Raw genomic sequence first — 18034 nt, 5'->3', positions numbered from 1 at the left:
TCTCTCTGCAGACAGAAAGTGACTGACATCACAATGTCACTTGTGTTCTACGCGCTCCTGCCACTCCCTCCTAATATCGGTCAGAGTAGGTTCCCTTGGAGCGAGAGCTTTTATATGGAGCCGTCCGCAGCGGATTCAGAGCGTAGACCGTCGACCTTCGGTCACGGGACCAGTCGCTTTTCCTCATGTGACTGTGCGCCAGTAGTGATCGCTGTAGTAGCCTAGCTGGTACAAAGTAAGTAGACGTTAAACTTCTCTGCAGCTATAGCCATTCGCAAAAGACAGGCATCTGCGCAACGGCAGATTTCGCTGAGTTTAGCCAGTTACGCAACGGAACAGTTACGCAACAGAACGTAAACACTGAGCAATATATTTTTCCTCCTGGTAACTTTCTAATTCGAAAAGACGTGAAAATGCCAATAATGCTGCCAGCCCACCATTTTATATGCTCAACATGATCTTCGCGGCTGCTTTCACGGAAAATCTTCACGTGCCTCGAATAAAGCAGGCAAATATTACTCGGGTTTATCGACCAGAATTTGCCTAACTCTGTGCGAAAGGGTAGGCCGCAAAGCAATTTATGCCGTTGGTGGAATAGCTTCAGGCTTCTTAGCGACTTAGCATGTTCTACGTGCGAACCTCTATACACAGGGCAGAACAGGTTGCTTAAGAACGTACGTTCATAATCGAATACGATGGAGTATATAAAAGTGACACGTGTTTTGTTTATCATTCCTCTCCGAACTGCAAAGCGCCGCATTTGGTTTCAGGGTTCCGGAATGAACATCATGAATGCAAAGTCCCCGAAGTTAAATTTATCGTGCACGTTGCGTGGTCCAATAGCAAGTACATCAATGTATTTTCAGGAAATAGAGGGTCGACAACAGTTCTTTAAATATATATTCAAGACCAAGAATGTCGCTAATCAGACCATTTTCATCGTTTCTTGGGGATTATATACACTGCTCTCTATTTAGAACGGAACAATCTTGGACAGAGCAACCCGGCAGCACTGCCAAGCAAAACATAAAGTATTAAGTTTGCGCTTCACATTGTCACCGGTATACAAGACCAAAATAGACGTAGCATTGTATGCTGAGCCTGGCATTAACTATCCGTAAGTCTCGAGCAACAGCCGTGCTTGATACGCAGAAGGTAAATTTTTTGGCTTCGGGCTCTACAACCATCTTTTGAAAATTATCCTTTGTTTCCAACCTGAGAGTCTTAGATGCATATTATTTCCACCGGTGTCGACAGAAATACCGAGCCATTTGTGCTGCGCTCCCCCTACGTTCTACTTGCTTGCTTAATTTTGCATCCCTATCCTTTAGAGTATTTGGCGGATACAATTATATAGTTGATTTTTCATGCATACATGCTTACATTTCACATGCTTTCGTGCATCCATGCCTTATCCTTACCTCGCTAGGCCAAATTAAAGACCAGAGGAGACATTGTTGTAAAATACATGTAGAACTTCAACTCAGTTTATTTTGTCATTTTATAGTCTGTTGCCAGAGTTGTAATGGTGCTGACGAAATGTTTTGCAATTAGATGCACGTTGTCGGTATGTGTAGTTACTGGTAGGAAATGTGATGATGAATGAAGCAAGATGCTAACAAAGTGGGAATAAAATATGAGCATATGTTTAGGACGTTTCGTTGTGCCATAAGGGATCATCGACTTTCTGTACAATAGCTGTCACAGGGCTTCGCTGCGCGTTTAAGTTAATATTTATAAATATCATTAGTTACATGTTACAGGACGCAAGGGTCTGTGCGACCTTTATTGAAGCATCCTCGGCGTTTAGTGCTTTTTGTTCTGCTTACTTAAGTCATGTTTCCATTAGTTATAATAGCAGGACAGGTTAAAATAACGTAATTAAAAAAATCTAACTTCCTGGTATACTTGATACATAAATTTTTGCGAACGTATTTGATTATTAAAACTGAACACCACAACAAAACAAGAAAGAAAGCTCAAGTGTGGCGTTCAGAGTCGCTTGCAGCCGTTTATGACATAGGTTATGGCAGTCGATGTTATCGTTTTAATTAAAAACGGGGCGCAAGTTCACAGAAGTTTATAAACAACAATTATGTGGTGCCATAGAAAAAAATATCTACACGCAGTTGATAAGACTGGACATGGATAGAGCAGATTGGAAAGGCAGTGAGCTCAGCCGAACTATATGGTTCCAAGTTACATCACGGTTATATCACGTGCGCAGTGAGAAGAAAGTGGATGCTGTAATATTTTCGGTATAATCGACATATCATTGCTTTGGTGTAAGTGTTCCTGCAAATAGCTGATGCCATGAAGTGTCGAGAAATAGCAGCGATAAAGCCACCCGGCCGCTCTCCCAACTGCGTGGACTTTATCACCACTAGCGAAAGTCGAGAACAATTTGCGGTCTCGGAGCAGGGTGCTTTCCTGAGGAACCCCTTAATAGTATCCAGTGCCGATGTTGTAGGAAAGCAGCATCCTGTTTACGACGGGAGGCTGTGCGTACACCTGGCGATGTCGATACTCTCCGTACCTCCTCCTGTGCGGCCGAGGCCTGGAGAGCTTAGGCTTGGGCAGCGGCTGCTGCGGCGATTCCTCGGAGGGCAGCGGCGTGGCCGCAGCGGCGTCGGGCTCGGCGTACTGCTGCCTGTTCACGGTGGGCGCGGCGTACAGCTGGCTGCGGTAGTACTCGGCCTGGATCTCCTGCGCCGACTTGGAGGGAAGCGGCACCGGGGCCACGTCGGCGGCTTGGGGCGACTGCTGCGTCTCCACCTGGCGGCTCTCCTCCTGGAACTGCGGGGCCCTGGGAAGTAGTTCTTGCGCGGGCACGTCATCGACCTGCACGGCGCAAGATGAAAGTGGAGTCATTTATGACGACAAGGACCTCTAGTGGGTTTTTAGATTGACAGCTATTGTCACACACAACTTAAATTTGCAGTGAACCAGTTCCACACTCATGACCAGCTCACAGTGCTCTACCGCAGCAATCCGATGGTCGTCTTGATTTTTGAAGCCACTCACTTGTTTTAGGGTGCAAATATTAAAGCGTTAATTTCGTTTGCTGTTCTGATTGGTTACTGGAGTAATACAGCACCCTGTGCTTAAGGGACGTAGTTGCCAAATTCTCCTCGCTTTTTTTATGAAAAGTTGAAAATTTTTTTTGTACAGGATTCAACGAGATTCAAGGATTTAAATATACGAATCTTCTACCAAAAGCATTCCGAGTACTTTTGCGCTAGCATTTAAAATTATGACTCAATCACTGATTAAAGCCGCGACAATGTTCAGGCTTCTCCTCGCTACGTTTAAGCAGTACGAAGAAGCTCGGCACTGACGTCATTGTTGCAGAAATTTGAGATTTCCGCTGCCTTCGCCCACATGCTCCTAAGCGTTGAACTATACCGCCCCCCCCTCCCCCCCCCCCCCCCAAAAAAAAAACGCTTCGTGGTCCTTATCTTCGGCGGTGTAGGTTTTCTATTTTCTTTTAAGCAAACCTTTTTTGGATGTAAATGCAGCGCCGCCGAATTTTACGCCACACTGCTCCCCATGCCCATAACTGTGCTCTGCGGAGAAGCCTGAACGTCGTCGCGGAGTTATTCGGCGATAGCGCCCCGATCTGAAATTTTAGCACGAAGACTTCGCATGCTTTCCTCTAAATTTTACACATTCTATAGATCTAAGCTCTTCGAATTCTAAAACATCTTCATTTGCCCCTGTCTTCCGATGATTGCTCCATCGCAGAGGTAGAAATCTGTGACAAGTACAAACTCAATGACGTCGCCATTCCGCGAAGAACAAATCGCCTATTGTCTAACGAATGAAAAATTGCTGTGACAGTGCTTCGAAGTGAGAGAAAAATAACTGACGAAATGAAGTGATTCAGGTTTGTAGTGACGAAATAAGGCAGCGAGAGAAGTCAATCTCGGTGGGAGGAGGGAAGCACGGAACCTACGTTGTCATTTTATTGCCCAATGGAGCGAGAGAAGGTAAAGGGAGTTTTTTATTACTTTTTTTCTTATTCTGTATAATAGAACCCATATGTCCGCTTTAGAGAAAAAGACATACCTACGACACAAGGCTTTTAGAACTGCGTTGTGGTTAATAACAGGCCGCAAGTCCGGGGTACTCCGCAGTTGCGATCTTACAAACAAAATGAAAGTACAGAGCTTTTGAGATACAAAATGGAAATAAGTGTTGCGCTGATTTCGTGCCTGCAAGGAGGGAACGTAACTTTAAGAAAGTTCGAACTTTGAAAAAATGCGCTTCTTACCGCTAGCGTTCTACCTCGACGTGACGGAAGCAGAATCTTTTATATGGCCGGATAACGCAAACTTTTTATTTTTATGGCAGGCCGCAGCCTATGAATTCAACCAATTGAATCACTAAAGTGCGGTTTCTGAATCGGAGTACTTGAGCCCTGATTAACTCGAGCAGAACAATTATCGGGTTTGAATCTCGGGAAGCAAGCCCCAATATTTTTGTTCGATGCCCCATGATCCCACATGTGTCTAATATGTTAATATGTATGATGAGCACTTCGAGATGAAATGAAGCTTGAGAATGCGATGCTCGGTTTATTTCCTAAAGATTTTTTTTTATATACCTGTGGTCACGACTTCTTGTCAGATGCTGCATGATCAATATATCTGACACCACAAAAACTCCTATTTGTGTACATAGCAGCACTCAGTCATAATAATACCTAAAATCTGTACCTTCGCCCTACGGAAGCAACTGTATCCGTTTGCATTTGCAGTTTGCATTTCCTTAGATATACAAAGTGACTATACGATTTGCAATGCCTCCTTAAGCCGGCGATACGCGTTCGCTCTGTTTACACGTCTAGCTCTAAAGCTTTTCAAGCAGCACTACAGGACTTTGCTCCCAAATGTTCCCAGAGAGAACTGCAAGCTCTAAGCTGAATCACGTGCATCGCCACTGTCCGCGCAACCGAGTCGCAACAAGCAGGGCTCTGGACCTTAGGCGGAAGGGGCGTGGTCGCGTGGAGGGAGTCGGTCGTCATGAGGAGCCCCTCCTTGGGGGGCTCCTTGTCCAGGATGCGTTCGTCCTTGAGGATGACGAAGCCCCTCTGGCCCGCGCTGTAGTGCACCTTGCGCATATGGCCCCGCGAGTCCACATAGCCGTAGGAGCCCCGGATGCTGCCGTCGGGCAGCCGGAACTCCTGGCGGTAGCTCTGTCCCGCCGGCCCATTTCCAGAGTCGTAGCCGAACCGGTACTCGCCGTCGAGTCGCTCGCCGATGCTAACGTAGTGCACGGGCGCCGGAGGGTAGTAGCGTGGGATGGCGGGCGCAGACTTGGGCAGGGCGTCCCGGTAGTAGGGCGGCTGCTGCTGCTGCGCCTTTCCAGCTGGTGCCACCGGTTCTTGTCGCTGCTGCTGCTGGTACCGCTGGCCGCTGGTTCCCGCCACCAGCCAACAGCACAGCACCTGCACCATGTTGAATGGACAGGTCACACGAGCCCATACACTGGTGCACAAAATTCCATACTCAATGCTTGCACGTAGTTCGGGGTCAGTCTCTTCTTTACGGTGGGTACCCACCAGTTTTTTAATGAGTACACGTTTCCCCCCGGTCTGGTGCTCAGCTCTTCTGGACCAAAAAGATAGGGTACAGGGATCTCTGATCCTTTAAACATGCTAGCCATCTCGGTCTTTGCACCAAATCCTCACAACCGTCATTATTTGCTTCATTTGGCCTACCCCACCATATTATATGAAAATCAGTGCTTGGTTTCAGGCACTTGTACACGCTTATGCTTTTTTCATGCTGTCATTTTTGCACTGAAGTGAAGCAAAGCACAGGGTTTAACGAGCCCATATTTAAATAAGAGGCATGAATCTGGGAGAATGCAAGGATAGGTTCAGCCACGCTTCCTTACAAGTTCGAACCTATAAGCTTATTTTTGATAGAATGAAAATTCACTGGTTCGAATGGCAAAGTAAGTTATCGCCCCCTTGAAACGCCTAAGATAGCTCAGGAAAAACCAAAGACTGAATATCATGTCGTCTCGGGATGTAGCTAGACTGATTGCTAATAAGGAAGGCATTGCGACCACCTCCATAGATGATCGTTATAAATTAACACTGACATCATTCACTGTTAACTATTAATCCATGCCATCATGACTCGTGTCAAATTACTTTATAGTTACGTCTTATCTTTCAACTGCGTTAATGCCTATTTTTTGGACATAACTGCAGATATGCCAAAGTAGGAGTTCGGTAGTACCCAGGGAAACTTTGGTAAATTTTTTCGACCAGCTCGTGCTCACGAAATAGTGAACCTTAACGAGGGGATCGAAATTTCCCGCATTGTACAACAACGTGCTTCTGCCGCTGATTTCTTTCAAGTGGTTGATCGAACCGCTTGTATCCAATAAATTTTCCTATATGCCTTGGACTGAAAAAAAAAAAAACTAAGTGCCGTTTTGTTATGCATCCACGCTTCTGATGGTGCAAAATCAACAGTACCAATGCGCTACACTATTGCTTGCCGTCCTGACTTTTTTCACAACAGGTTTATAGCAGCCCATTTCTTTTATGCGGCAGCCAACACAGCTTTTGCTTTGGCGTTGAGATAGCTTATTTTTTCTCCATGTCCATTAACGCTGTGCTGCGATAAGCCCCATGCGTGGCTCTTTTGCTATTTTTTTGTGCGTGGCTCTTTCCGGCTCACTACATGGCCACGTCTTTGGCCTCGTTTTCTGCTCCTTCCTGCAAGGCGTTACGCTGTCTACTGTCCTGCTTCATGCGCTAAGTTCCCCACTCAGCCGCAGAGCACAAAACAGGCGCGCCAAACCCAGCCAACCGGGCTTCACGCGTTACTTCGCGTTATGCCGTTTGTCCGCCGCTAGGCGCTCGAACAGATAATGCTGTAAAAACTTTCCTGTGTTATTGTTGGGTTATCGACACAATTCGGAATCTATAACTGCACAGCCATTGTTTGGTTTTTAATTTTTAATCTTGCTTTGTTAAACTTGAGCACCGAAGCATTAAATAAGCCACCCACCCTTCCCTTTCCTTGCAGAAACGATCACAATCTCGGTTAAACGTTGCCCAAACAGGACGGATAGTTTACGCTAACGCGTCCATAAATACACCGCGGATATAACCTGCGAGTTGGAAACAGGACCGCTCGCCTATAGAACCACTGGGTCGCTCGGTAGTCTAAGACAAAAGCTCTATCCTCCTGTGCGCATGCGGCATAAGCCTCGCTCAAAATTGATTAGAAACAACTCGTAAATGGTCAGAGAATTTGGTGGAACGAGGAAGTGAATGTAAGCGGATGACAACTAGAACGGCGCTCGAAAGTATTCAGTACTTGTTGGCATACCCAGTTGTATCAAGAGTCGTTCAAGATGTGTTTACTTGGCACGCACTCCCTGTGTACGCTTTGTTCTATTGGCGAGCTTTATATTATTATTATTATTATTATTATTATTATTATTATTATTATTATTATTATTATTATTATTATTATTATTATTATTATGCCGGAACTGTACTCTAAACACGAACTAGCCTTTATAGGTGTAAAAAGGAAGTAATCTGTGCAATACCGCACTTTCTTGTAGACGCAGCGCATACTGCCCAAGCCCTGGATTAGATTTCCAAAACTAAAAATACGAACTACTTACAGTTGGCAAAGGAGAAAGATTCGCTTTCCAAAGCATGAGAAGTTCTAGAAGTTGCGATGATTTTAACCGAGGTTTCTATTTCTACTATTTGCTAACCCTCAAGGCCATGGGTGCCGCGTTTAAAAGACTCTCTCATTGCTAGCTGCATCAAGTTAATATATGCTCTGCAGTGCAAATATGCCCTCCGTTGCCAAGAGTAAGTATTCCGTATATTTATTTATCTAAATCTTCTTCGGGGCTAGGGCGTCACACCAGTGCGCTAGAGGAGATATGTTTCAGCAAGACTTTATGGCGCCCGCCTTGTCTATTGTGTATTTTCGTCCTTGTTTTCCGCGCCGTTGTATTCTTTAGCTGTATAGAGAAGAGCTCACTTCCTTTTGTAGCGAAAGCTACATTGGCCACGAACTCGCAGTTTCGCGGAGCTCACATTACCGCCGTGGTCGCACCGCACCACGTGACCAACCACGTGACCAACCGCGTGACGAACCGCGTGACGAACCACGTGGCAACAACTAGCCAGACAACCAGACTAACCTGGACTTGCAATCAAGATCAACCAAGGCTAACCAAGCGATGCCTTAGCTATCACTACGTATATATTGGCACAGCCAAGCTAAGCCACTGACAATTTTTTTACTACCTAATAGGCGTATTCGTTTTTGTAGTGTCTGTACGTGGCCGCCCAAAAATAAATATATTTTCGAGAAATTGAGCAGGTAATGAAATACAAACAGGCCCTGAAATCAAACGGAAGGAAAAAGAACAGTTTTCCTCCAACTGATTTTCCCGTGCAATGCCAGAGAGGGACCAGAAAGTAAATAAACGTGCATTGTGCAGTGGCGCCGCATTTCCGCACTTCGCTCCCTTCTCCCGACAGGCGGCTCTCTTCCGGAACTGTCCCGGGATAGAGTCGTTGAGTGAAAGCGCGCAGACAGTGGGCATCACCTTTCCGCTCTTGGCGTGATGGCTGTCTATCAGGATGCATAAAAGCTCAAAAATAAGGGAACTCCAGGAGCTTGATTTAGACTCCTGACATCGTTCCAGCAGAGCCCGGTAAGCGCAAGCCCTCACCTCCTTGACCTCCTCTGACAGCGCCTGACTGCGACGAGATCAAAAGCGCAGGCAGTCGGCCCGGTCAAACAAGATTGAGGAAGCTCCCGTGTTCGTTGCGCCAGAGAACAGGCACAGTTTTAATTCCGGGTGTATCGTGTGTTTTTGCAGCTAACTCGCGCAAATAGCGCTTTCATTCCGCAGGTACTATTGGCCTAAGTACTACAAGATATCGGCAGTAATGGTCTAAACGCAAATAAAGAGTTCCCCTTGTATTGTGTAGTGCGTACGGGTGGAAAACAAAAACTTCATGAAAATTTCCGCATGAGAACGACTGCTGTCATCTCACGCCGTGCGGACGGCAAGGCGCGCAGACTCTTGCTGTCGTCCTCGCTGCCGTTTCTCGGTCGCATGTCCCCTCCAGCGTATTATGAACAAGTCATCTCGACCTGTTTTCGCCATTTCGGGTGTAATACCTCAAACCATCTTGCGCCATAATACAAACCCCGCGGACAGCCACTCGGTGTAGCATCAAGTCAAAGGGTTCTAGTGTGCAACAGCGGCCCAAACGGAAGCGTGCTTCTTTATGCTCGTGGTCTCTCTCGACCAATCAGCATGGCCTAACAGGGCAGGTTGTGATGACGACACAGTGCCACTTGACCTCTCCGATTAGTCAGTGTGCCCTAACAAGGCAGGTTGTGACGACCTCTCTCAACCAATCAGCAGATTTTGCCTTAAACATCGGCAGGGCTTTCATGCGACGGCAACCCTAACGCTATCGCAAGAAAATGCAGATAATCCCATTAGCCCTCTTTGCCGACTTGTACAATTTGGACTGGAATATACACATTACCTCTGATTCAGCGAGGACTGTTAGTAGCGTTTAAAAAAAAAGAGACTTAATCCACGTTTAAAGCGGTTCCTCGATATAGTAATATCAGTGGTGGCAGACGTCGGGAAACATGCAAGACGAGTTAACTAGTAAGCTAATTAAGGTTACATGCTAGTTATCTTTTTAACATGCTACAGCAAGGCATCTCATTAATGAATATCTGTAGCTGGCATATAACAATGGCGTCACCATGCTTAGATTTTCAGAGATGCAGTATTAGTGGCCACTGCAGCACCAAGAATTCTGTTACCTTGAATTCTGGCTCTCCGGGGATGATAAACCTAACCTGCCTCGCCGAACAGTGTACACGGTCACACCCACAAGCACACCCTACTGGGCGCTCGTCATGCGCTCTTTTCTGTGGCGCCCGGCGGAATAAACGCGGCAACCCGTCGCCTGCTGCTGCCTACCACGCAGCCAGGAGGGCGATGATGAATGCCTCAACGTGCACCGTGTGTCGAAAGCTGCTTACCGCCTTTCTGGCTTCTTTTTCACAGCGGCAGCAGACGCCGCGCCCACCGGTCGCTTTGGCCGGTGTGCACCAGAAAGCATTGCCTTACACGCACGCCGTCGTATAACGTGTGCTTGTGGATGTCGCTGCGTGCGTTCTACGACCTGCCGCAGTGATTTCGTATATACAAAACGCCCTTGTTTTTCTTTAGGCACACTCTTAATTCGGAGCGATTTTTGTTTTACACATTATGGGCAATTTTGTCATCTTCGTGATGAGTGTTGAAGTCATAAACGTAGCTGGTTTTACATCAAACATCAACGGCACAAGTAAAAAAATAATAATGACTGCCGCTTCCCCCCCCCCCCCTCCTCCTCGATTTCAATTCCTGGGGAAATGCCTGGCAACACACTTTCCATGTTTTCGTTTTACCGCACCCAAAGAACCAGAAATTCTGGAATTGCACTGCCGATGAGAACCAAGCTTTGAAAAATATAAGAAGTTACGCCACTGTTGCTAACGACTGTCACAAATATCCATTTATAGTAAAATGCTGAATTGTAAAAGCAGGAAGTTACCTGTGGAATTATAGTGAACCATATAACATTCCTTGCCTGTTTTCTGATGCGTGGCACCACCACACTACCATGCCAAAGGAACCGCACTTCTAACTCAAAATCACTACAGTGGAATGTTTAAGCTATTATGAAAACATCTCGTTGAAAATGTGTGTGTGTGTGTGTGTGTGTGTGTGTGTGTGTGTGTGTGTGTGTGTGTGTGTGTGTGTGTGTGTGTGTGTGTGTGTGCGTGCGTGCGTGCGTGCGTGCGCGCGCGCGTGTGTGTGTGTGTGTGTGTGTGTGTGTGTGTGTTGTGTGTGTGTGTGTGTGTGTGTGTGTGTGTGTGTGTGTGTGTGTGTGTGTGTGTGTGTGTGTGTGTGTGTGTGTGTGTGTGTGTGTGTGTGTGTGTGTGTGTGTGTGTGTGTGTGTGTGTGTGTGTGTGTGTGTGTGTGTGTGTGTGTGTGTGTGTGTGTGTGTGTGTGTGTGTGTGTGTGTGTGTGTGTGTGTGTGTGTGTGTGTGTGTGTGTGTGTGTGTGTGTGTGTGTGTGTGTGTGTGTGTGTGTGTGTGTGTGCGCGCGTGTGCGTGTGCGTGTGCGCGCGCGCGCGCGCGCGCGACAATCCCTCGTCAAACCCCTCTAGCGCAATACTTTATCATCTGAAAGCGCTAAAACTTAAGGCCCGGGAAATCAAACTTGCTTTCACGGGGATCCGACAACACAGCAGGAGCCTTAAAAAGAAGAGAAGCTGGCTGGCGTAAAACTGAAACGAACTCTTTATGGCCGAATTAGTGCGCAGAAAGCCAAGAAAACCATTCAGCGGCGGAGATATCATTAAGTCCACTCGAAGATCGCCCTGTTAGTAATGCACGTTACTCTCGGTCGCTCTGAATTTCAGATGACTGCGAGCTTTCGAGTGGCCAAAACACCCAGAACGATCCTGAACGCCGTAGAAGCTGACGCGGGTGACAATGGTTTTTCTAGAGTGATGTGGCCGCATCTCGGGCAGCGAACAGAAAATGAGAATCCTGAGTACCAGCGACAGTAAACGAGAAACATGAAAAAGCAAACATGCCAAAACTTAGCTGCGATATACTTCGTCTCCAAAGAGAAAGGGTGGCCCAAAAAAATTTAAACAGAGAAATAATTTGGCCAACATATGCGTAGAAGCCAATCAACAAATGTCGTCGTATGCAGCCCATGCCGGGAGTCCACTCGTTCTTATTAGTACGTTCGGCTACCGAGAAACTGTGGCTCAAGGTCCACAATAACAAAATCAGTTGTACGTGCCCTGAAATATGAGATCATGAAGTGATTCGCCCGCGCACAGGCGCCCGCAGATCGCGAAACAGCTCGTCTAAGAACAGATAACAACTGTAAAGGAAAATTATAGCTGTAGTGTTAAGAGGCAGGAAGAGGGCAGAGTGGGCCAGAGAACAAACGCCAGTTAATGACATCCTAGTCGAAATCAAGAGGAAGAAATGGGCTTGGGCAGGGCATGTAATGTGAAGGCAAGATAACCGATGTTCGTTAAGGATAACAGACCGTATTCCAAGAGAACGCAAGCGTAGCAAGGGGTGGCAGAAAGTTAAGTAGGCGGATGAGATCAAGAAGTTTGCAGGGATACGGTGGCCACAGCTGGCAAAAGACAGGGTTAATTGGAGAAGTATGACAGAGCCCTTTGTTCTGCAGTGGGCGTAGTCAGGCTGTTGATGATAATGACGATGAAAAATTGTAAGTCTTGCCGCCGGTTGGTGATGAATGATCCGCCTTCAAAATTCTTTCAGCCTCTATGGTAAAGCCGCAGTGTATCCACATTATATGCTTTGTAACCTAACCCTTACAGAATCAGGAATCGCTAATACAAAAGTCCAGCCTCCTGCACAATTGTGCCAGGAACGCTGCTCTGGCCGACCCAGTGGACAACGGGAGCGGCGCCGTGGCCAGGGCGGTTTCGAAACCGTGTCTTACCGTTTCTATCGCTCCTACGAAGCCCGCACGCGAAATCCTAAGGCCGTTCGGTATAATCACGGCTTGCACGTCTCTGCGCGTAATACACGCCCGGATCGCGGTGTTTTCAAAGCTGCGCGGTAGCAGTTAACTTCACTTTTGTTTTCTTTTTCTAGTTCTGCAGGCATAGGTCATTACAGGCGTTGCTACACGGTCGTCTGTTCTAGTTTGTTTCAGAATCTAAGACAAAGGAAACTGATTCTGCGCCGAGAAGCGTTTAGGGAATACGGGGACCTCGATTCGCTTTGCGCATAGCCGTCTACCTTGGTACGTTTGCATACTGCGCTGGTGAAAAGAAGCATGTCTACCGGTGCTATTTAGATTGTTTGTTTGATGAACTAACTCTGCACGTCAAGCCAGTGGCTGAGCAAGCTGCAGGCTAATAGAACGAGGTGTGCGTCACGAACGCGTGTTCCTTGTGCTAGTTTCAGTTTTGATTCTTCAATTTTGCAACAATGTGCCGGCCTCGAGCGACGTCGTTTGATGCGATGCAGCGGATTACGTTAGAAAACGACGGGCGTCTCTAGACAAGCATCCATATTCCTCGAGCCGGGGCCTTGGAACTTCAGACCACTGTATCCGTTGTCTGAGGACCGCCCAGGTAGCGGTTTTATCGAAATCGCGTTTTCGACTTAAGCAGCATGCGGGACGTTTGCTTGACGGGCATGGGTTTCAAGACCCCATGAAGGGATCATGGTTAGTCGAGTCACACTGGCCTATGATTTTTTCGTGCAAAAGGTCGACGGCTTCAAAAAAATTGGCAGTGGCTTAGCTCGACTATGTCAGGATATACGTAGCGAGAGGAACATTTCCCTCCCTGAGCTTGTTGTGGTCACTGTATGTATTACGCTCGGCAGAAGACGTCTTCGCGTTTCATCTGAAGCCTATGAACGAGTAGATTAGAAGCTGCGCTCTAAAGAATCAATGTCCGTTCAGTACACCGGCTTATGATGAGAGCATTTGTGAACAATCATGACGCCACGCCAAATAATTTTAGAATCCTCCAACACGTTCGCTTCGGCTCATGTAGATACAGAAAATCTTATTACGCGCTCCTGTTTTGAATCACTGGTTCAGGCGTGCCGGTTCAGGCTCTATATGCGCAAGGTGTGATGAGTACCGGACACATGGGGGCCGCCAAGACTGCAGGGGGGGGGGGGGGGGGGGGTACGAATATCCCGGAATATGAAACACTGTTAGTGTGTGTGTTGTCAATAAAATGAAAAAAACAATTCCAGACATAGAGACAACAATAGCAGAAAAAAAGGACGCACCGCCAGTCACGAACTCTGGAGGAAACAAGAAAGCATTGCACTGTAATCTGGTAAAAAAAAAAAAACTGCAATTGCTGAAGAACAACAGCATGGATAGTTATTGTAAGCGGCCTGCATTGGCTATAATTCCTTGCAGCTGGTTTCTGCTTCGCTCCTTGTCCTGCGCCTTTGAGAATCACAGGGCACGTAAGGACTTTCCTTGTATGTTGCGTGTTTTCCTCCGGTTTATAGTTAAGCCTTGCACAAGGGCACACGAATGGCTCGGCGCTGTAGTGCGATGAGGATAAACCACTGTGCAAAAAAGGAGCAATTGAGAGCAGGAAACAAGCGGAAAAAGAGCGCGCGCGAAGTAGCTGCTAAGAAACGGGCCGAAACGTGCCGTAATTTTTAACCACGCCCCAATTTCGCCTCTATCGACGCGTAACGGCGCATTTCTGGTGACTGCGATGCCGGGCGTGACGGGGGAGATTGCGTACCACAGGCGCATTTCTTTTCCGTGCTAAACGGCGTTCGTATGAATGAGATCGTAACCCCATCATCGTTCGCGAAAGCGTCACCGTACCGACAAAGAGAAATACGGGAGGGCGCGAAAAAAAGCAAATAAAGTGAAGTGACAAAAGAAATGAAAAACAGTCTGCAAACAAGAGGCCCAGAAGCCGGCCTGGAATTTGCCTGTTAAACCCCGTCGGGCGAAACCGAAAGAGGGACCCCAACGCGACCACTTCCGCGGTAGTATACTAGAAGAGGAGGAGGAGGAGGAGGGAAAAGGAGGAGAAGGGTATGGGCCAGAACATATCGATCACTGGCCGATCGCGCTGACTGGCCCGGTTGTGCTCCCACCCGAGATCGCGCGCCGTCGTAGCAACCGGAAGGCCCGCAGCTGTAACCTTATGCAGCGTGTGCACACACGCGCGGACGCTGCAGGCATTCCTTTGCTTTGGGGGGTGTATGGCCGAGTTAGGGCTAGGCTCTCTAGAGAGAGAAAGAGGGGCGGCGGAATACGTATCCACTCGCAAACCGAGCGCACCAGGGCTATTGCTCACCGCCACGAGCTTTGGCACGCGTCTCGTTGCATGCCAAGCGCGTGTTTTGCTCTCTATACGAAAAGTCTAAAGCGCTGTAAGCTAGTAGACGGGTAACAAGTTTTCCGAATGCATGCCTTTGCGTGGACGCGCAGTTCACGCATGACGTGTGACAAGTGTTCGCGAAAGAGAGATATTGAAAGCGGAATGCTAATGAGTTTCGTGTCGCAGCAGGCGGCTCGCGCGAACGGGGACGTCTCGCAGCTCGGAGCGCTTTGCTGCAAGTCGGTGGCCGAAAGACTGTGAGAAACGGCACTTCCGTCAGCAGGCGCCTGCCAATCGTCCCCATCGCTGATGCGGACCTGGAGAAAGACGGGCTTTTATGTGACACGGTTAGTTCTGGCCGCCTCGTTAAGCAAAAAGACGAGCGGCCGGGAAGGCTTTCGAAAGGGCAGGTTAAAGCGCGCTGTCGGCTTCCTTTCACTGTGTGGCAGCCGTACTCTAAACTCAACCGAACGCGTCAAGGGAGCCCTGATGTCGAATGGGAACGGAAGTCACGATCCTGAACCTTCTGATGGATGCAGAAACGGCTACTGCCTTAGAAAAATTTCTTTAGACAGTCCATGGACTGTCCATAAGCTTTTGTCTATAACGTCTATAGACTTTCTATAGACAAATCCTACAGACTAGTCATAGACTATAGACTATAGAATATAGAGCAATACAAGCTCTATAGAGACTCTGTAGACACTCTATGGACTTATGGCCATGCACAGGCTCTTATTAGGCTTTTCTCTATAGGCTTTGAATAGACAAAAGGAAATATCTATAGGAAGGCAATCGAGTCTATAAGAAGTCTACAGACAGTCTATATACCCTTTCTGCCAGGGTGTAGCGCAACATATACCGTTTATGCGGCTTTTATTTTCTCACATGGCCTCACACAACGGCAGGAACGAAACTGATACATGTTCAACTTTTGCTCCTTACTAATTGTGTACCGTAACTAGAACCTCATTTATGCTGAAAAGCTACACATTGCACCTATTGTCTTAATAATTACACAAAAATAGCCATGATTAAAGGTCGTTGACCTCCAAGGTATAGTGTCGTCTGACTGCATGAGAAGACAGGTATTTTTATTTGCGTGATCTGCCCAGTTGTTGTACTTCTTTAATCTCATGCATGGTCTCTCTGAGAGACAAATCAGTTTGTAGATTGATATGACACCAATGTGCTGGCAAGCGGCCGCAGTTATCCAGTGCGATGGTGAGAGGAACATTCACGTGTAGTGTAGCCAGCAATCCATGCGGGACAAGGCTGTTCCCATGCCTTCCCTCAGCAGCACATGCTGGTGTACAGTAACTTTCCGCTGAATTCTTTCGCGAGAAGCAGGCTGAATTGATGATCGCTAGCGCCACTACCCTGTCAAGCATTGAAAGCAAAGCTAGAAGCTTGCGCACGACTGCAAAGGAATCTTTCTATCGTTCAAATAGAGTATTTCACGAAACCTACCAACTGTATGCAAGGTGACATCTTCCAAAACAACGCTGCTGACAGCAATGGCCACGTGGATTGTTGGGGCACGGCTAGGACGTACGGAATGCTCTCATAGCTTCTCAGAACCGCTCAGAGCAGAACGCGCGTGAGTTTTATCAAGGTTACCTCGAAAAGAGAAATTGAACCCAGACCGTCGAGAACATCGCATCTCCACGAAGAACGACGGGACTTCAAGGCCTAGAGCTCGAGGCAAGTTCGACAGCGATCCGCCCATTCCGTGGCTCGCCTATAGATCCCATGAGTGCCGTATGAAAACGTGACGCCGTTCAAGACACTCGCGGAGGCTATTAGGCAAGGTAAACGCTGAGCGAGCCGAGACCTGACGGATAAAGCGACAATACTGGCAAACAGCCTCGAGAAAGGCGTGCGCAGAGCCTCACAGCGATTTTGATAAGCCTACTGCGAGCAGATGTGGGGTCACGAAAACGCCCGAGTCGCTCGTGCCATCAGATATGAACGGTTTCTTCCAAACGGAATGAGAGTCTTACACTGAAGGCCTCTGGGAAGCTATGGAACAGACGCCCCGCGTAACAATCGCTACATTGTTCGAATTCAAAGCAGAGAGGCGGGATGGGCAAAGGAAAAGCGTTGTAGATTCCGGCTTTGAGCGCAACTAGAGAGCGGATGCTTTCAGGCAACGTACGCGCAGATTCCGTTGATTCCATTGAGGTTAGATAAGAATGGCGTCTCGAACTAAGCGCGCCTCGGATGAAGTGTTTCTTTTTATTTGAAACCGTTTCACTGTGTGCGTATACATGTACAGATTTTGTGAAGGGGTTGTAGTCTCATGATTTCTGCCTTGAATCCAGTACTAAGAAATACTTTGTGGGAAAGGCGTCGCAGTTGCGCAGCTGAATGTTGTCTGGAACGGCGGCCATCCATGGCGATAGCTTTGAAAATAAGGCAGTGAGAAAGCTGGACGCTTAATATAACATATTATCATTATTAACCTATTATACTTTCTTTAGTCATAAGCTCCTCCTGAAAACTCGGCCAGGTTATAACCGGGTTACCCGGTCCTTGCTGATTTCAATGAGCTACTCTCCGGGAAACCGGAAAAGAATGGCACTACATTAATGGCTCGACAAAGCTAGCCGTATCAATAAAATTAAAACGAAATATTACGCTAAGTTACATGAAGGATGGTGCGGTGAATCTAAGATCAACTATAAAATGAATGTTTCTGCTCGATACACATGTAACGACTGTTGCTACATTCCTCCCTGGTGCTTCAGAGGAACAGTACTACGTTTTTGTCGGCTCGACGTATCCTTGCCAACAATCAAAAATGCTACAGGGACACACCAGTCTTGCCCAAGGCTATCTGTGGAGTCTGACCACGTTCTCTAAGGGCGAATCTAGCACCACCGTGAAGATGAAAGCAGACGGCATCGGCAGAGAAAAGAAGCGTCAAGAGGAGTGCTGATCGATGTCAAGCTTGAACGAGCCAGAACTGGTATTTTTCAGTGTGCTATGTGGTCAATATGCTTGCGATACTGGCTTCGTGCTGCTTTACAATGAGAACTTAAAATGCTAGGGGATACATTTGAGGCACCTGCGTTT

General features: G+C 47.4%; 1 protein-coding gene across 2 annotated transcripts in view; it reads right to left on the bottom strand.

Moving 5' to 3' along the window:
- Positions 1–18034, bottom strand: part of LOC144121731 (uncharacterized) — a 53142-nt gene that overhangs the window by 5505 nt on the left and 29603 nt on the right. Inside the window, exons 2-3 of one of the 2 annotated variants that reach the window (XM_077655097.1) lie at positions 5270–5449; positions 2537–2841 (exon numbers count right to left, since the gene is read on the bottom strand). In XM_077655097.1, the coding sequence (XP_077511223.1) occupies positions 2537–2841; positions 5270–5449 (485 nt within the window). Of the gene's footprint in view, positions 1–2536; positions 2842–4981; positions 5450–18034 lie in introns of both variants that reach the window. The other variant, XM_077655096.1, reaches the window with a different exon arrangement.

This window comes from Amblyomma americanum, chromosome 2, assembly GCF_052857255.1.
Source record: "Amblyomma americanum isolate KBUSLIRL-KWMA chromosome 2, ASM5285725v1, whole genome shotgun sequence".
Lineage (NCBI taxonomy): Eukaryota > Metazoa > Arthropoda > Arachnida > Ixodida > Ixodidae > Amblyomma > Amblyomma americanum.
Note: the sequence above shows the minus strand (reverse complement) of the source record. Positions and strands in the feature narration are given on the sequence as shown.